Here is a 20,750-nt window from a genome sequence, read left to right on the forward strand (position 1 = left end):
GAGTAGGTCTATAGCTATGTACCACTGTGGGTACTACCACTACCTCTTTGTCTGTCTATGTCCTTAAATGACAGCGGCAGGGTATGTAACGGCCTATTCTGACTTGTGCTTAATATATTTTTGCCTTTTGGGCTTGATTCAAAAAAAAAAAAAAAAAAAAAAAACTGGTAACATTACAAAAGAATTTGTCACGAAATGGCCTATAAACACATAATGAATGCTACACTTACATACGCCTATTCCATACTCCATTAGTAACAGTCATCTCACATATAATTAATTACAATTACAAAAGTCAGATAAAGATGGATTAGTACTCTACTCAAACTTGACATTACATGAAACGATTGCTGCCTGACTGACAGCACCTCCCCTCCTTGCAAGTATGAAGTAACTAAGAAATGCTCCAATTTACTACATTCTTGTTTGCCATAAATTGCAATCTATCACATAAAGATATTACAAATATTACTGTTTAACAAACAAGATTATACCAGCAGGACCGTAAAGTCTTGGTCTGGCTATGTACGAAGGCCACCATAAACCTTTCTTTTTCTGGGAGGTGAGGATATAATTCTTACATATAAATACATGAAAAAGTATTAACTGGTATATATTAGGATCCCAGCTAAGAATTTTTCTTGTAGAGTTCATCTATTTGTTCCTTGAACTGTGCCACAACTTTGTCTCTTCGAATTTTCATAGTTGGAGTCATCAACCCACTATCAATCTGCAATAAAATTGTATAATAAATCAGCCAATCAGTCAAGTCTGCAACTGGGATGCAAGCTGATAAAGTAATCTGGGGTTCACATCCAAAACCAATTGGCAATGGATGGAGTGACTCAAATCCTTATAAACTCATAGGCAAGGTCCCATTTTTCCCATGTGGGATGTATATATTCTCAACATAATTGGCAATGGATGGAGTGACCTAAACCCTTATAAACCCATAGGCAATGTCCCATTTTTCCCATGTGGGATGTATATATTCTCAACACAAGCATTGATATTTACCGTAAAGGGCTCGTCCACAATCAAGATTGGTCCAATTTGAAATGAACACCCTGAAGTCCTGCATTAAATAGAAAGAAGGTTATAAGAAACAAGTCTTGTCTTCATCCAGAGTCGCCACATTTGAGAGTACCTGGGATGCATGAAACAACTCTCACCTCACCCAGAAAAATTTCGGATGCAATAAAACAATTCTCGCCTCCCGCAGGTATTATATAATAAGTACCTTTAATCCTACCAACCTCATTTTATTCTACTTGCAAATTGGAACTTAGAAATAATGATTCCAAGAGAAACAAAATATTCTAATTCTGAGGAGAATCTATGCAGGTTACTAATACCTGGTCTCTGTGACAACTGTCCTCATAGACCATAGTTCAGGTTTCTAAAGAATCTATGAGAATTTTCAGATACTCTGACTTAGTAGATGTTCATTATGATCATATTATGGCAATTATTATTTGATTGTTTGTAAACATATGAACTTTAACCTTTCAGTTCCAATAGAAACATGACTGAGTCAATAAGCATGGGACTCCGTAAGTATGGGATAGGTCAAACATTCAACTTAATGAACCAAGGTGTCGCATGCAGTGACCCCAAATCCATCCACTATATCCAGAATAGCCGAATAAAGAAATATTACCATTTTCTCAGTTCTTCATATAGCAAGCCTGTCAATTTGTCCTGACTTAGGTCAGATGTATTAGCATCGACACTCAACGTCTTTGTCGCTGCAAGTAAGGCCTCTTCTTTGTTTGGAACAATTATTGCCCCAAGGCGCCGTTGATCCTGTACATACATGAGTAACATTGAATCAGCATATATCCCCTAAAAAGTAGAAGACAATAGACAACTGCAGTTCTGAAAGTCAAAAGCATAAAAGTAAAAACTAAATGGAAGTCAGCTGCTTAAGCTTAACCTGGCCAATGACGACAATTTGTTGAATTAGACTACTTCTCATGGCAGCTTCCTCAAGCTCTACGGGTTCAACGTTTTCTCCTATTTTTCAAACAAAAGTTAAAAATAACCAAAAATCTGGGACAAGAATGATCAGGTAACACACTAATACACAAATTTAGAGTTGCATTCATATATTTAATAGATTCAACAGGGGAATTTTTACTTGAAGACTGTTTTCAGATCTTTTAATATAAAAATAATAGTTGACCCACATCTGAGCAAAACTAAGCTTTTGCAATTATGGTGAGCTAACAAATTTAACATCAGAATTGGAAATCAACAACTAAAGGCTCTTATTATTTTTTATAAAGAATATTAATTAATTGAAACAGCAGCATAAAAAATGTCAAACTGTACTCTCTAACAAAATTTGTTCTTTGATAAACACCAAATTTCCACGTGAGCTGTCCATTTAATACGAATTGGCACTACAACACCACATGCATAATCAGTTCTAGATTATGCAAAGAAATGAAGCATGGTAACAAGTAACATTATGGTGAAAATATTAAACATCTAAACAAAGTATAAGCACCATAAGGCCAAAAGGAAAAAAGAAAAATTGTTGAAAGTTAAATCAACCTAGAATGTTTAGAATCATGCATTTTTAAAGCTAAACAAACCTGTTGAAAGGACTATAGTATCCTTAGCACGTCCTTCAAGGACAACAACACCTCCACAACGACGGCTTCGACCTATTGAGTGGTGAGGAGCAATCCAACCAATATCTCCAGTACTTAGCCAACCATCCTCATCTAATACTTGCTCTGTAGCATCTGGATTCTATTTCATACATTAAAAACGTCATTTTCTTTAATCCTGATAAATCAAAACGATGAGAAATAAAAAAATCTTATCAGCTATTAAACTAGAAGCAGGTGATTTTCAAGGATAGTGGATTAGTGGTGTGTCTATACAAATACATGGATAGTTGACATGGATGTAGTACAAGATACAGACCCATGCTAAACTAATTTAGCTACTTCAGTACTAAAAACAGTAAAAAGAGTGTTTTAGTTCAAAAAAAATTTATTTGGTCGAAATTCTAAAAACTAGAAGATTACCACAAATATAACAAAGGGCCCTTCAGCTAGATCATCTATTAATTTAATGAGGAAATAGACCTTTTAAAGAAGTGAACAAGATTGTTGGTTATACTTTAAAGGCCCCATTAACGTAATCTTCTAACGATCTTTCACTACTAGCAAAACGGGCAACTCACACAGATTTTAGTCACACAGATATTCTACAGCTACTGATATCCGTGTGAAAGACAAATACATACAGATAACCGTATGAAATCAGTTGAGTTGGACCCACATGAGTTTCTGTCATACCAATAACAACAGACATCCGTGTGAAATAACAATTCACACAGATTTCAGTGTGAAAGCGTTGATAATTTCACACGGTTGTCCGTAGGGAAGTCAGTTCACACAGATGTCAGTGTGAATAAAGTATTTCATTATTTAAAAATGAATTTTTTTTATTCTTATACGCATTATACAACTACGGTCTTCAGTAGCTATTACAATTTGATACAGATGTCTGTGTGAAATGAGCATCACACATATATCAGTGTATAATGAACATACTGATGTCCGTGTGAAAGTATAATTTTCATACGGATATCCGTGTGAAAGTTGGAAGATAATTTCATACGGATATCTGTGTAAAAGTTCGACTAATAATATTAGTTTACCGAAGTAAATACACACGGACATCAGTAAAAGCTGTAAATGCATTTCACACAGATTTCAGTAGCTATACCGCTTAAAATCAGAAACCGTAAATGACTAGCAAAAATTTAAAAATCCCCCGCTCAGTCGTTTTAGCTAAATTCTAATTTCCCACCAAACCTTTTACTTGGAAGACATTATTTTTCGAAAAGATGCCAAACCCAGATCTCTCAGTCTCCTTCATCTCTCATCCCGTTTCCTCTTCTTCTCTTCATCCTCGCTCGATGCCATCCCATCGATGTAAAGGCTGAAGCCAATAATCCGGTCATTAGGTGAGTAAATATGTCTCTCCCAAATTCAATTGAGGATTGTTTCTGATTTTTTTTTTTTTTTTGTTAAATTCCTTTCAGATCTGAGGAAGAACCACTAGAGCGAAGAAGAAGAGAGCCAGACCTACACAAACCCCTTCTTTCCGTCCTCTCTCAGGTACTCCGGCCTCTCTCTCTGTTTGTATTTACCTGATCTACTTTTTCAATCAAAAGCTTCAACTTGGTGGTTTTGAGGGATTTCGGGGTTTTATCTCATTGCCGATTCCCTATCTCTGTGTTTCAGTTTTTGGTTTAATTTTGTGGTATTTGTTTGGGTTTTATGGGTAGAAGTAGTTTTTGCAGTAGAGAAAGCTGCGGTGGAGATATGACATCAAGCGTCTCTTTTCCGAGCACGCCCTTCTCTCCTCGTCCACCAGATCACTCACTCGGTATGGTTCTCAATTCCATTTGCTTATTTGATCAACTTTAAAGGAAGGGTCTTTGATTCTGTCACTGATTTTTGTGTTCTGGGTTAGTGGATATTTGATTGAATTGAGCTTGGGATGATGAGAATTTTGGGTTTTGGGGTGTTGGGTATTGGGCGGGTGTGTGTTAGAGTGGCTTGAGTTTTGTAATTAGTGAAATGTGTGTTCAGTTCATGATACGCAATTCGCGATTTGGGACCTTGAGTAGCAGTTGGCTTTGATGGTCTTGTGATTCTTGCAATCTTAGGAGGATCAGATTTCCTAGATTTGTTGTCATATAAAGAAGTTGACAGCCTGTGGAAGTTCTCCGTCTCACCACTTTTAAACTCTCTTTTCCTTCTTTTCTCATGGAGAGAATCGTGTCCTCTTAGTGATGTGGACCCTTGACTCATCCAGCGGTTTAGTGAATTTGAAGCCCTTAAGATAGAAGGATCAACATCATTCGTTATTTCATCTCTTATGCGAGTCTTTCCTTCATGAGGAGTCACCCTTACTACATCAGCAAAAAGTTGAGTACACTGCAACTGGTTCTCTTGCCCCCTCAACTTGTCTTCAAGTAACTGCTTCTCTTGCTCCCTCAACTTGTCTTCAAGTAACTGCTTCTCTTGCTCCCTCAACTTGTCTTCAAGTAACTGCTTCTCTTGCACCACCCTGAACTTGTATTCAAGTAACTGTTTCTCTTGCTCCCTCAACTTATCTTCAAGTTCCTCAATCTATGACAACATGTCAAATAAATATTAGCTCTTGCTCCCTCAGATATAGAATTTGTAGAAAGAAGATGTGCGTTTTAGTATACCTTAATAGAAAAGGAAGGAGCCAAAAGGACAAGTGATTCACACAATGTTTTTGTTTGATAGAGTCAAATACATCATGAAAATTGAGTTGGTATCAGACCAAATGTGGAAGTTCAATGATAATGTAAATCACAATTTGGAAATCCTAAACGCCAGCCAAGGATGCTGATGAATTTTGCATAGCAAAAATCATTCAATTGAGCTTGGGATGATGAGAATTTTGGGTTTTGGGGTGTTGGGTATTGGGCGGGTGTGTGTTAGAGTGGCTTGAGTTTTGTAATCAATGAAATGTGTGTTCAGTTCATGATATAGTAATGGGTTTTGGTGATTTTGTGATGTGATTTCTATTCTTGCTTGATGGTGTAGAAGTTCCAGTGTGCAGAATTTGATTGTGGGAGGTGATACATTTGTATTAAGGTATGTAGTTGTCGACTTTTCACTTCTGAAATTGAGTTCTTGTTACTTTGTTACCATGATAATTGTTCATACTGCATTTAGTTTTTATTTGAGGAATAGTGGTTTATCCTTTTCCAACCAGAGGAGGGTTATTTTGATTATCGTTGTCTCTACTACCATATAGCTTGCTTCCATAGTACTTTTATCCTCTATGTTTGTGTGTGCTGGCATTTTACTGACAATGAAATGGATCAGGCCTGCATCTTTGTCCATGCTCACTGGAGTCCGGTATAAATTTTCATACCTCAAGGTTAGTGTTTGAAATGTATATTAGTAGATATACATTAGCTTCTTAGGATCCTACTGCTTGAACATCCGTATACATATATTGTAGAGGTATTCAAGTTATAGTTCCACCATTTGCATATTCATGGTCATAAGAGAAAGAAACAAAGGGTATGGTGGCTCTCCTAGAGTTCAGAGTAGATGTCAAAAATGTTATATATAAATCTGTTAGGAAAATAACTAACTATATATCGCATGTATGCAGGAGTACTTGCATTTTGTAGTTACTGCTGACACCTAGTTTTTTGTAGTTCTGGAAAACATCCTAGTTTTTTGTATGCCAAGAATTTATTTAAGGTATGAAGTAGATGTCATTTTTGTATGCCAAGAAATGTAAAAAAAGATCTTGCTGGCATGGCCAGTTTGTATATATTGGGCACTTTCTCATGGATATATAGCTGGATTAAAACAATGAAGAGAGATTGGGAATGTATAGTTTACTTTATTATTAGTAATTGTGGATGAGTTTGAATATACTTTTGTTGGGAAAAATAAAATGCAATTGTATATATTTTTGTATTTGTTAATTAACAGCATTTTTTTTTTAATGCTATTCACATTTTCACACAGATTTCAGTGTGAGTCAATTTCATAACAGTTTACACAGACATTTGTGGGAGTTAAGAACATACTTCACACAGATATCTGTGTGTGTTAAGAAGCTATTTCACACAGATATCTGTGTGTTAGGTATTTCACACTGATTAAGGTATTAAAATATTATTTTCATCTCACACGGATTACATAAAATTCAAGTATGCATATTGGAAGACAAGTGGGACCCACATGAAATTTCACACGGACTCCCAAAACCGTGTGAATAGAGCATTAGCGCCCCCTCCGAAGGCAACCGAAAAACAATCCGTAGCTGCACTGTAGGTAAAGCCCTTTACACACTGACATCAGTGTGAAATGGTAGTATTTCACACAGATTTAAATCTGTGTGAGTTGCCCGTTTTGCTAGTAGTGTTTGTTCTAAATCACATGTGCACTTGAGTTATCAGCGCATATGGAGAAGAATGGGAAAAAAGATCTTTAGTGACGTTTGTTCACAAAATTATAATAACAGAAGTTGCAGCTCATTACCTACTTTCCACTAGTTTAAAGGAATAGAACTTGTATCTATAAAATGACTAAAACCTTTAAGCATATCCTTCAACAATTCAAAATTATAAAGATCATTTTGATCAATAAAACAATTAAAAGGATTTATAGAATTTGCTGTGTATTCTTCTCATTGTGAGGAAAGCATTATATACACAAAGGATTACTAAATTACAGCTATCTAGATCCTTTGTCTAAGCTATCTAGATCCTTAGTCTAAGCAATTACAACGAGTTAGCTAATTAGATCTTTAATCTAGGCAATTACATAATGAAGAGGAAGCTAAGATCAAGCAATTATAAAATACAATGAATCTGGACAGAGATGGTTAATTAGGTGATTTAGCACTCCCCCGCAAATCTGACGATCCAGGAGAGACAAGATTTGACCGTAGAAGATCAAACCGCTGGCGGGAAAGACCTTTCGTGAAGATATCGGCAATCTGATCTGGAGATGGAGTGAATTGAACGCGATGAGCACCAGAAAGAAGGTATTGGCGGATGTAGTGATAATCGAGTTCAATATGCTTGGTACAGGCATGAAAGACTGGATTAGAGGCCATGTAAGTGGTACTGAGGTTGTCACACAAAAGGATGATGGGTCGAGGAGGTGAAAACTGAAGTTCAGTGAGGAGATATGAAATCCAGATAGTATCAGCACAAGCATGAGCAAGAGAACGATACTCAGCTTCAGCAGAGGAGCGAGAAACAGCCTGTTGCTTCTTAGCACACCAAGATATAAGATTAGGTCCTAAAAACACACATATACCTGTGGTGGAACGTCGAGTGTCAGGACATCCAGCCCAATCCGCATCCGAATAATCACAAAGAGTGAGAGGACTCGAGGAGCGACGAAAAGACAAACCAAAGTCTGGAGTCCCTTTCAGATAGCGAAGTATACGTTTAGCGGCAATGAGATGAGAGGTTCGAGGAGCACTCATAAATTGAGCAACATGGTGAACTGCATAGGCAATATCAGGGCGAGTGAATGTCAAGTATTGAAGAGCGCCCACAATTTGCCGATACTCAGTGCCATCAGGCAGCAAATTACCTTGCAGGTGAGACAGCTGAGAAGTAGCACAAATCGGTGTAGTACAAGGTTGGCACTCAGTCATGGAGTGGCGATGAAGGAGATCCATGGTGTACTTGGTCTGAGAGAGTCGAAGACCGGTAGAAGTAGGTTTAGCTTCTAAACCCAAAAAGTAGGAAAGACCACCAAGATCACTGAGCTCAAACTCTTTGTTAAGAGTGGTGACAAACGAAGAGAGAAGTTCAGGTTGATTCCCAGTCAGAATAATGTCGTCCACATACAGTAAAAGCAACATGATGGCAGACTCGGTTCGAAAAATGAACAGAGATGGATTAGCTTGACTTTGAAGAAAACCAAATTAAAGTAGGAATCCACTGAGCCGCTGAAACCATGCACGAGGAGCTTGCTTCAAACCATATATTGCTTTGTTGAGGCGACAAACATGATGAGGGCGAGCTAGATCAGCAAAGCCTGGAGGTTGACGCATAAACACTGTTTCAGCAAGAACACCGTGAAGAAAAGCATTCTTCACATCCAACTGACGGAGGGTCCATCCAAAGGAGACAGCTAGGGATAGAACTGTCCGGATGGTGGAATGTCGGACTACAGGACTATAGGTCTCATCGAAGTCAACACCAGGTTGTTGATGAAAACCCTTAGCAACAAGACGGGCTTTGTACCGCTCAATAGAACCATCAGACTTGCGCTTGAGTTTGAACACCCACTTACAACCAACAACATGCTGTCGCGGATCATGAGGGACAAGAACCCATGTGTGGTTTGTAAGAAGGGCATTAAACTCTGCAGACATGGCCTGGCGCCATTCAGGATGACGAGCAGCGTCAGTATAACAGGTTGGTTCAGCAGGAGAAGAGCTGGTGAGAGCTAGAAGAGCCTTGGGTAAGGGATATCGAACAGTACCATCAGTGCGGACGAAAGGTGTGAGAGTGCCATCCCGCTTGCGAGTAACCATGGGATGGATGGCTACGGTAGGAGAACCTGGAACTGAGGAGGAATCATCTAAAGAATGCTCTGGAAGAGAGGGTAGGACAGCTTGTGTGCCGGATGGAGAATTTGAAGTAGGTTGCCGACGTTGATAGGTGCGTAATGGTGCTGGAGGAGGCTGTGAAGCCGGAGGAGGTGGTGGAGCAGAAGGGGGCTGGGAAGCCGGAGGAGGTTGGGGAGCCGGAGGGGGCTGGGGAGCCGGATGAGGCGAAGTAATCGGAATGCAAGTCCACTCAGAGGAGGTGGAAACAGGAGAAGATCTGAGTTGAGCAAATGGAAAAGATTGCTCATCAAATCAAACATGTCTGGAGATGTAAACACGACCAGTGGTGCGATCCAAACACTTGTATCCTTTGTGTTGTAGACTATAGCCTAAGAAAACACACTCAACAGTCCTAGGCAAAAGCTTGTTAGTCAGATAGGCCCCCAAATGGGGATAACATGCACAACCAAAAACTCGCAACTCAGAATAGGAAGGGTTAATGCCATAGAGACGAATGTATGGAGAGGACCACTGAATAAGTGGAGAGGGAAGGCGATTAATAAGATATACTGCCGCTGACACAGCATCGACCCAAAAATTGAGAGGAACATGGCTGGTGACAAGAAGGGTTCGAGCGACGTCAACAATGTGTCTATGCTTACGTTCAGCAAGGCCATTTTGTTGAGTGTGGGGACAAGAAAAACGATGATGAATACCAAGGGAGGAACAAAAAGTTTTAAAAGCAGCATTATCATACTCTTTGCCACCATCACTTTGGAATTGTTGTATGGTGGAGGAAAACTGGTTGTTAATATAAGACAAAAAATTCTTGAAGTGGTCAAGAACTTCAGACTTGTGTTTCATAAAGTATAACCATGTAAATCTTGTGTAATCATCTGTAAATAGAACATAATACTTATAGTGTTTAGCAGAAGAGATTGGTGATTGCCATACATCAGAATGCACAAGCTGAAAAGGAGATTCGGTATTTATTGTATGAGAAGAAGAAAAGGGGAGTTGTGTGGATTTTCCCAAAGCACAACCCTTACAAAATTTTTTGTCCAATTTAAAGTTGGAAGATAACAATTTATTTTTGCCTAAGTAAGACATAATCAAAGCAGAAAATTATCATCATTCAGTTTGACTGTGACAGAATGATAGATAGGTTGAGAGGGAACTAATGGCATGGATACAAATGAAGATGCAGCGGAGGATGTCATGGAAGCAGAAGACGTGGTGGCAGTTTCAAGAAATTTGGAAATTGGGAAGAGAAAGCACTGGGCTAAGGCTAAGAATTTGTGGGGATTGAGGAAGAGGAAGAGGTTGAACAATCAGCAGTATGACGATTGCAAGAAAAAAGGAGAAGAGCTAGAGCCAGAGGAGGATCTCTGCTCTGATACCATAAAAGGATTTATAGAATTTGCTGTGTATTCTTCTCATTGTGAGGAAAGCATTATATACACAAAGGATTACTAAATTACAGCTATCTAGATCCTCTGTCTAAGCTATCTAGATCCTTAGTCTAAGCAATTACAACGAGTTAGCTAATTAGATCTTTAATCTAGACAATTACATAATGAAGAGGAAGCTAAGATCAAGCAATTATAAAATACAATGAATCTGGACAGAGATGGTTAATTAGGTGATTTAGCAACAATGATACCTTGTAATATCCTTTCATCACTTGCGGACCCCTGACGTTTACAATGCCACTTGAACCACGTGGGAGAACTTCACCAGTTTCAGAGTCTACAACTTTGAACTCTGTATGTTGAAGTGGATGCCCAACTGAACCAAGAACCTTCAAAAAATTAAATCTGTGACATTGTCATACAGTGCACCAGTCTATACAGGATATGATTGACACTAACAAGAAATTGATAACAAAGTCAGAAAAAGTCTAAAAGGTATAAACTGACGAGTCCTAGAAATGGTTTAGGACACTGAACAAGTGAAGACTTGATCTAAAGCACACTTGAGGATTTCAGTATATGAACGAGATTATATATCACCTAAAAAGATAAACTTAATACATGGTAACGGCTTTCTATTAGCAATAAGAAGAGCATGCATGCCAGTCCCTATTTACAGAGGGTAACTGTTATGATTAGTGAAGTTTATATCTTTACCACATTGATTCGGGGAACCGTTCTATTAGCAAAGATAAAATATTGATTCAAAAAGCTTGAGTTTGCAGGAGTCGAACCAACCAGCGTGTATCAAGCAAAAACTCAACAACAACACATAACACCACCACCCCCCCCCCCCCCCCTCCCGATTTACATGTCCACACAAGTACACAACTGAATCTATCTGGGCTGTACATGTCCAGAATAGAAATTACCAGAAACAGAAGTAATGATGAATTAACAAGCAGGCTCTGATATATCGTGCTAAATTTCCCTTTGATTCTTAAAACTTAAGCTGTCAAGAGGCAACAGCAACAATGCAAATCAAGCACTACACAACATAAACTTAACCTATCACTGCTTCAAGATCCCAACCAACAATGTGAGTATGTGACAACTGCATGAAGGGTGAGACTTTCAAACACGCAAGAGGTTCTACTGAACAACAGCTTTATCATCATCATTCCTTGAATATTTTCTTATAACTTTCAGTTTTGATCCTACAGAGCAAGTAATAGATTGTTTATATCTGATTATTTCAATTTGAGTAATCAAATGCACTATCACAGGTGTGCTTAACAAACAAGTAGATACAGTACATTTTAATGTAAATTAGTTATATCTTACATTACAGTTTGGTCTCCGAGCAGCAACAGCAGGAGAACTCTCTGTTAAACCATATCCATTCTGCAGTTTTACGCCTATTGCCTGCAAATGTACAATACTTATATGACAGGAGCAGATTATCCAGACTACTATGTCCAGAAAATAGGTGGGAGAGTTCAACCTCAAAAAATTTATCAATATGTGCTGGCAAACTACCTCCTGCACTGATGCCAGCCTGCAGGAAGCCAAGGAAAGTTCTGCTTAGTCCCCTACCTTCATCATAATCAATACCATATGAATGAAATATAACAATCAAGAAAATTAACAAGAGAATAAGTTATCTGTAATAAACATGGAAACTTCTGCAAATGCGGAAACAAAAGGAAGCCAAGGAGCAATTTCTATCACTGTTTTGGAAACTATCTGCTTCTAAAAAATATTTCTATGAGTATTTGATTGGCCACAATCTGTCAAAATGAACCAACAAATTTAGAAAAGCAAGTCTTAATAGTTGAACCTAAGTACAATAAATAACTTAAAACTAATAGCACCGTACAGATTGCATTATTCAACAAAACCAAGCCGCAAGATACATACTATTTCAAAGTCAATTCCTATAAAAAGAAAATGACACAAAGAACTGAAATATCCTGGCTTGTCAGTCCAAAAAGTAAGAGAAATAACCTTTGATATTCCGATAGCAGAGTGAATTTTACTATACACTAGTTTTGTTCCCATCACATGCAAAGGCCATAATATTGCAGCAACAATCCTTGCCCCGATCCAATCAACTAGTGAAGCATAATATGAAGGCTGCTTCTGGTTCCTTGTCAAATATGTCCCCTGTGAACCACATTGAAATCATCCAATGCAATAAGTTTGGGTGGGAAGCCAGCTGTTTCTTGTGAAATAGACAAAATAGTTTGACAAGAGGATACAAAGTACGCAAGCATTAACCGAGTGAATATCATAAAAAAGCACAAGACTCAAAGTGAGAATTGTTCAACGCAGCACGAGCACATATCCAAATATTATTATGGTTTTAGTTTTATGTGCTTAAGATCACCCGTGAGAATAGAAAATAGCTAGATTTAAACAACACAAAAATGCATAGTAATTCAACCTCATAAATTCTCTTAAACTCCATGTATGCCGAACTGATACTTAGGAATGAAAGTGCAATAAGCTTACGAGCTTTAGAACTTGTAGAAATCTGTTTCTGGATCCCCCTGCAAGAGAAAATAAATAATTTAAAAAAAAAAAAAAAAAGAGAGAAGAGCTCGGGGTGGATAATAGTGCAACACTTAAAAGATCTGGATAAACAAACCCAAGCAGGGTTCATCACTTATTGCTACTATTATAGCATAAAGTTTCAGAATTGAAAACCAGGCATACAGGTGAGAAACAGATCAATAATACAAAAAAATAAAAAAATAAATGAAAAGTTAGGTATGTTGTTCAGAATCTAGATAAGCTAGATACTGTTACTTAATATTCCAAAGGACTTAACTAAATGCAATAGAAATCCTTTTCATCAATAAAAAGCACAGCTGCAGTAGCACCAAAAGGAAGAGGGAGGGAAAAAAAAAAAAAAGAGCATACCTGTAAAGTGTCTCGTACACTAAAGGAACTGAAACGACATAATTTGGATGATAATGTCGCAGATCATCCTATCAAATAGTGATAAATATCAATTAGAACATATAAAATCATAACAATATCCCAAAAATGGGATTAAAATAACGCTTTTGCAAGTATTATGGCAGTAATTATATACTTCTAATTCTTCATCACTGCCAAAAAATTTAGTGTAAATTAAACCATCGAAATAGTTGTGAGGATTGGAGCAGAAGCTAAATGCTTGACCTCCTTATGATATACTTACAGTGGTCTGTAGAAACAACATTTCAGCTACAGAAATCATATTTCCGAAAAGTCTAATAATCCTAAAGCAAACAGCATTTCTACATGCATGAAAATCAATACTTTCAAATAGTAGTACCTTCAAGTTCTTTACAGTTGTGTATACTTGTTCAATTCCATTTGTAAATGTGAAATACTCAGCAGCTCGTTCATAGGCATGCCATGGTGGAAGCATACTGAGAAATCTGTCCCCAATTTCAGCAGGAACAACATCCCAGAGGTTTCTTATCTGTGAAAAGAAACGGAAACATGTCTCGAAACAGAATTAACAACTATGGAGCAAAGCAAGTATTAGTTTCAGTTATAACAAATGAAAATGGGGCCAAAATGCCAATCAGGGAAGAAGAGGGAACAAAGAGGAGGGGGGGGGGGAAAATCAGGTGATCGAACTGCACCTACGGACGATCATTTTCATATGAAATGCAACTTATCATCCAGAAGAACAAACACATTACATTGTCACTTATATGATCTTAGGATTTTGTATTCTTTGAGATGGCTCTTTTGTGTACATCCCATATAACAGGATGATGCCTGTATTCAACAGTACAGTTTACCTAACAGATAGAAACAGTAAGATTGGAATAGTTTACTAGATGCAGTAAAAACTCCAGATTTATTGCTTTGCCAATATATATGTATATCAGAAAATAGTACCATGACTATCTATAACACAAACCTGATGTAATAAATTTCGATGAGTGAGCATGACACCTTTCGGGTTGCCTGTTGTTCCACTTGTATATACTAGTGTAGCAATATCATTTGAATTGATAGCTTCATGTGTATAGTATTTCCCTGCAATTATGCCACATATGCATAGGTCACATTATATTCCAGTTGCAGAAAGACGAATATTAGATCAAGAGAAAAGGATTAGTGAAAATTTATAACTTTTGACTAATGCATGGTCTATGATAGTGAGTAACAGGAAAGAGGAAACACAGAGTTTGGGATAAAATAAAAAGAACAAAAAATAACACCCTTTAGCAACAAGTCTGAAACCACAATTCAGAAGAACTTTTCAAAAGTACCTTAACGTAAAAAGGAAAATTTTGATAAAACATATAGATGACATACGTGCATCATTAGAATTAAGCATACGCTTGCGGTTTTCTCGTCCCAAATCTAGAATATCCTTGTAGTTAAACACAGGGATGTTTCCACGACTGGCCAGGCTTGACTTCTCCCCCCAAAGCAGAATTACAAATTTCATGACAACCTTGGAACAGAATGGTTCTGCAATCCGATTGAACAATTCAGGACTATCCACAGCAAGTGCAACACTGTAGAAGCAATGAAATTAAACTCAAGATCATTCTGTGCTATCATCAAGGGAAAAGAGAATGAAAGATGATTTTACATGTACATTTTATGTATACTAGCACAAGATGTGTTTTTGTATGTCCAAGTGGTCTATAATGATCCAAAATCTGTCCTCAAGTTGAATAGAAAGAAAGAAAGAGGAAAAAAAAACGGAACTCCTCCAACCTTCATAGAATGAGAAAGCGATATCAATATTTATTGTCAAACAGTAATAATTTCAACACTGCGAATTAAAATATATAACTATAACTATAACTATCTAATTCTGTGAGACTCCTCATATACTTTGTATTTATACTGTACTCAAGCAAATATATTTTTAGTGATTGATGCTTGATAAGAGATCCATCAGCCTCCCCGGTCCCCCTCAATATTTTCTCTTTATCTTCTTATTTCCTGACAACTAGAACCAATGTTCTTGCTTGTATTGGTGTTTCTCTATTTGCCTTTTGGCTTTAAAAGAAGTATCAGACAAATAGAATGGGTGCAAGCAGGCTAGTATAAGTCTATAATAAGTTTCAACTGTACAAATCAACAAAGAACAATGAATATCACGTAGAGACCATGCTATGCATCAAGTTGGAATGAATTACAGAAATGCACTTAATAGCATACAGCATCTTAGAGATTATATATTAATTTATTACTGATTTACTGAACCTTTCAGAGTGATTGTATATTTGTATCAATTCTTCAACTGATGACCTTGAACCTCTTGCCACATTGATTGCTCCAGTGGCCATTATGCCTAAGCCAAATAAATAAATAAATAAAATAAAATAAAATATTAGGATGGAGATTTGAACTCTTGAGACTGAGCTACTGTTTACTAATGATATATAACTGTAAAAACTAATTTTAAATAAAAATCATGTGTACCAAAATTGATATTACTTTAGTGTTTTCAGAGAAAAACATAAAAAATAAAAGTCACTTACACTGTTTATTAAGAAGAAAGCGAGCAGCTAAGTATTGTCACGTCCATACTGAACATATAAATTTTCGACCTTACAATTTTAAGTTCATTCAGGAATTGTTAGTTTTCCGCATGCCATGTAGAGACTGAAATGATAGCCAACTGACACACCCAGCACCTTAATATTGTACTCCCCCAACATACTCAGAATATAAAAGTTCAGACCCAACAGATCCAAGTTTATTCTATAAAGTTATACAAATTGCTTGCCATATGGATGGGTGGATTGACAACCTCATACATACCACACAAATTGAGCATGGGGTCTATATGCTCCAAGAAAAATGCAAATTTTACATTCAAGTATAAGATATCTAGGTGTATACAGTGTATTGATTAGAATAACTTAACTGCGACAAGATTAACTCTTAACTAACAACTACAGGCATCTCAGACAAGATGTTGGAAAAAAAATGTAGATGTTTACTTAGATTCTTTTGTATGCTGCTCAAAAGCGGATTGACGCTGTTTGGTACTAAGAATAGGAAATTCATATCAAAGAATTCAGAGTAATTAATGAACAAAATATTGCCTAATCAAAATTGCATTCTCAATTTCACAACCTGTTTTTTAGAAGGAATTACTATATTTCACTATCTGCATAGATAAAACATGGACTTGATTTCCTTTCAAGCATACACTTTAGTTCCTATACCAATTATCGATAGAAGGCCGTGAAGTTACAAGTTTGAGAAGCATAGTGTGCTGCCAAGGATCCAAAACAAACCCTATCTCATAGTTGATCCAGATCCTCACTGCTAGCTTCCACAAGGTTTCTTTTGTTCTCCATCCAAATAACCCTAAAACCAGCCACCACAGCGCATCTCCCTAAAGACATGCTTTTTTCCTATCTCCAAAGAATTTATATCTCTGACACATGAGAGCATTACATGAACCTGGATAGTCCCAATTCTAATGTGACTCCCTAAAGAACGTTTTCCATAGAGACAGAGCAACAGGAAACTGAAGCAACATATCATTTTCAAACTTTCAGCTGCTCTTGACACATAACACACCAGGACCCACCATTTTTGCTCACTCATATAGCATCAAACCATCTCTTAGTTAACCAGATTCATTTCTGTTACATTTTTAACTAAAGCTGCTATCAACTTGCAGAGAGCCCCCTCTGGGGACCTCTAATAGGCAACAGATATCTTGTCACAGTAAAGAAACCGTGTAACCCCTTCAACTCCCTGACAGATATTTTAACCCTGAAACTTTCACTGCCAGAAGGAGCTGGACAAACTAAAGACCAGTTATACTACCCCACAAAGCGTCTAAAGTAAATCAAGGCAAGAATAAATCATATTTAGCTGCTTTCTGAGGAATTGATACTTACCTAATTCCATTTGTAAAAAGATTATAACAATTGATTAACAAATTAAGATGGATAGTTTAGCTGGATACCATTATACTTAGCTGCTTTCTGTTGGTATTATATATGTGAATGGTAATGTAAAAATTTTCCTTTACATGATTATGACAACCACGAAGGAATAAATCCAGAGGGATTCGAAATATCCAGTCATTTCTAATTTTTTTATGTTGAATTGTTGAAATAGGTCGGCCACCACTGCCCTACTATAAATGCTTAAGTGGTCAAACCCTAAGAATAAATCATATTTAAACAAGGCAATGCAATAGCATAATCACACCTTTCGGTGGAAACGTTGTTAAGAAAATATTAATCTTATTCAGAATATGAACAATAATAATTTGCATACCCTGATCTGCAACAAGCCAACGACAAGAATTATCAGCAAAAAGTGCAATTTTTTCTACAGGCTTTACTCCAACAATTCTTAGGCCTTCAGAGAAGTCCAAAATCTCCTGTTCCAGCTGCAATTACAAAAAAGCTAAATGCCTTACACATCTATAAGGTATCACACATTTTTTTATGAAAACTGGAAACCGATACTCATTGAAATAAAGCAATATTAGGAATCAATATGAAAGCTACCAGAAGGCATGAGAAAATCATGCTTTCCAGCACAAGGAACTTCTTCTGGTTTCTGAAACTTTTGGATATAGAGGAAACTGATGCAGGGGATTTGAAGAGAAAATAGTACTATAAAACAACTATCACAGATAACTGAAAAACAAAAGAAATTTAACCTGTTTATAGGTCATATTTGAAGGTGGATCATGGTACGGATCTGTTAATGCTACACGATCCCCATATTTCTCAGCTGAAGTTCTCCAAATATCAGGAACTGCCTGCCACTCATCGGCTACCAAGGTACCATTACCATGTAGTAATGCACTTTCTAGAAATGGTGAATACCTTCTTATCTGCACTTCATCTGTCTGTAACAGAATAATTTTGATATAAGATACAAATACATTTCAGAACCTTCTAGCTGTTTATCAATCTGTATATCAGAATATGTTTACAAATCCAAATTCTTTAGCTTTGCCAAGCTAAGAGAAACAAACAAAATTTCCATAGAACCAGAAGTAGTATTCTTTAATATGACATTATGATATTAGTACATTCATGTCTTATCAAGTAATGGATTAGAGAAACCTAATATTCATCTAGATATATTTATAAGAATAAAATTAAAATTAAAATAAAAAAACTGAGGAACAATTCTATGGAAGTGAAATAGTCTAAAGCAAATCACAAAAACATCAGAAATAGGGAAATATAGGCATATAATAATAGTATGTACGAGCATTTGTGTATGTTTTGTATTAGTGCTTAGTTCATCTTTGAAAAGAAATTTACAAAACAATGAGTATATAAAAGCAATGAGTACATGTAAATTTTATTCTGTGTTATTAATGCACAATGATGTGCTTATGTCCGAAGTCCCAACTCTCCAAGTACCACCTAGAATGTGAATTTTATCATATTCAGAAGGTAGAACGTATTAGTAAAGATTATGAGGAAATGGAAGTCCTTTAGGAAAACGCCACATGTTTCGATAAACTGGGTACTTCTCTTTTATAATTTACTTCTAATGACGAACTTTTTAGTATTCCTAAAACATTTACCGCTGTATTCATATAGTTAGGTATCTTTCAGTATTCAAATACTCTTCCATTACATGAATATCATGAATTGCTTAAATGAGTTAAATCTAGTGACCAAAAACTTGAAAGTTGTTCTAAAGAGGCAAGCCAATCATAGACAATCAAATTATCGCATTATGAAAGTTTGCCTCAAGATGCAAACTTAGTTTGTTCCAATCAACTGAGCATATAACAGATGTTTCCAACAGGGTTTCATGAGAAAATATGAGGGCTGTCAGGGGGGGACTTCTAACTTGTAATTACAGTGAGTTTTCCACCCTCTGCCTGCGAAAATAAGCATCACAGCCAAACCATGTAAAACAGCTGTCTTCATTTCACTGATCTATTATCTTTTATCTTGTTTGTTGGGTTTTCTCATAAATGGACCCCATTGTAAATCAGAACCCTACCAATAAAAGACAATTGTCTATCAAAACAGAAAAATCATGGTAAGAACGGCAGGGCCAGTGTAGCTCAGCAACAAAAACAAATTAAAAAACTTATGAAGCCAACAAACACAGAACATGATTACAAGGCAGCATTGGTAACATTGAAATGCAATATTACGACTTTATGAGTGCACAGAAATTATACTAAAGTCTATGAAGTATGAACTAGTAACTAACCAATCAAACTAATGAAAATTGAAAAACGTATAGAATCGTGAAAAGGGTAACCTTTGATAGGCAAGAGACACGAAACCCACGATTCTGAGGAAGCCCAGCTCGCCTCCCATGACACTTTCTATGATGAAAGAGTTGTGTGCTTCTGAATTTGCAGTTGGGAAAAAGGAACTGAAGGGCCTGCCCACAATCAGAAGAGCTCAACTTGGGCACTAAGGAAATGGTGGCCATTATTTGCAGAAACAAGAAACAGGGGAAAGTGGGTTCAGCACAGAGGTACCAGCATAGCTGTGTTTCTGGGTCTCAACGCATGATTTGTACACATCCAAAAGAAGAAGAAGAAGAAGAAGGAAAAGGAAAGCGAGAAGAAACAAAGGTAAGAGACGTGAGGTTTGGGCAAGTGTGATATAGGATGGGATCTTTGGCCGTGTAGAAACAAAGACGGAGACCCTGTTTTTCAGGGTCTGATAAACAATTGCATGAACTTCTGACGAGTATGCGTCTGCTCCCTAAAAGATAGAAATAGTCATTTTCCCTTTCAGTCCTTAATCAATATTCAATCAATATTCAATATTCCAGTCCTGACTTGGACCACCTAAAGAAAGGGATCCGTGGTTTCAGCTTGAGTTACAATTCCTCAATTCCTCATAGAATAAGTGTAGATATTATTTCAGTTCTGGACTTCTGGATCACTTTAAAATAAAAGGGTGTCTAAGAATTTTACTTGGCATATGGATAGGCCTGATCTTAAGATTAAGATTAAGATTCAGGAGACCACGGTGGCATTTGCAGTAAGCTGCAACTAGCATATAGTATTTTCTTACATTTACATATATATTAATTTTCATACTTTAAGTTCGGCTACAAACTGGATTAATTAAGATCAAGATATGTAGCTTAATAGCCCTTTTTTTTTTTTTTATATGAAGAAGGAATTTCATCAATGCCAGAGGGACACATACAATAATTTTTCATACTTACACCCTACATCAATGACAAAAGAGATTAATTAAGATCAAGATATGTAGCTTAATAGCTGTG

The 20,750-nt window shown here is 36.8% G+C and overlaps 1 protein-coding gene and 1 long non-coding RNA gene across 9 annotated transcripts; one reads left to right on the forward strand and one right to left on the reverse strand.

Annotated features, from left to right (window-relative positions):
• Positions 1-391: 391 nt before the first annotated feature.
• On the reverse strand, positions 392-20,242 carry LOC133708985 (probable acyl-activating enzyme 16, chloroplastic). 4 transcript variants are annotated; one of them, XM_062134581.1, is made up of 18 exons: positions 19,764-20,206; positions 18,184-18,375; positions 17,793-17,907; positions 15,750-15,837; positions 14,844-15,049; positions 14,443-14,561; positions 13,843-13,992; positions 13,443-13,510; positions 12,964-13,069; positions 12,525-12,683; positions 12,022-12,075; positions 11,862-11,942; positions 10,769-10,906; positions 2,601-2,760; positions 1,937-2,016; positions 1,661-1,806; positions 1,018-1,075; positions 392-730 (listed from the first exon to the last, which is right to left on the reverse strand). In XM_062134581.1, exons 1-18 carry the CDS (start codon positions 19,938-19,940, stop codon positions 629-631), a joined length of 2,199 nt encoding a protein of 732 aa, XP_061990565.1. In that variant the 5' UTR covers positions 19,941-20,206; the 3' UTR covers positions 392-628. The 4 variants fall into 4 exon arrangements, with proteins under 4 accessions (XP_061990565.1, XP_061990564.1, XP_061990563.1 ...); XM_062134580.1 differs by lacking the exons at positions 392-730; positions 1,018-1,075; positions 1,661-1,806; positions 1,937-2,016; positions 2,601-2,760 and adding an exon at positions 4,361-5,162 and having other exon boundaries at positions 19,764-19,889; positions 19,990-20,242; XM_062134579.1 differs by lacking the exons at positions 392-730; positions 1,018-1,075; positions 1,661-1,806; positions 1,937-2,016; positions 2,601-2,760 and adding an exon at positions 4,361-5,162 and having other exon boundaries at positions 19,764-20,240.
• On the forward strand, positions 2,805-6,515 carry LOC133708987 (uncharacterized). 5 transcript variants are annotated; one of them, XR_009846126.1, is made up of 5 exons: positions 2,805-3,988; positions 4,067-4,413; positions 5,610-5,660; positions 5,895-5,949; positions 6,190-6,515. It is a non-coding gene; the product is annotated as an uncharacterized LOC133708987 (long non-coding RNA). The 5 variants fall into 5 exon arrangements; XR_009846123.1 differs by having other exon boundaries at positions 4,067-4,142; positions 4,313-4,413; positions 5,895-6,515; XR_009846124.1 differs by having other exon boundaries at positions 4,067-4,142; positions 4,319-4,413; positions 5,895-6,515.
• Positions 20,243-20,750: the final 508 nt, after the last annotated feature.

Source organism: Rosa rugosa, chromosome 5 (genome assembly GCF_958449725.1).
Source record: "Rosa rugosa chromosome 5, drRosRugo1.1, whole genome shotgun sequence".
NCBI classification, from domain to species: domain Eukaryota; kingdom Viridiplantae; phylum Streptophyta; class Magnoliopsida; order Rosales; family Rosaceae; genus Rosa; species Rosa rugosa.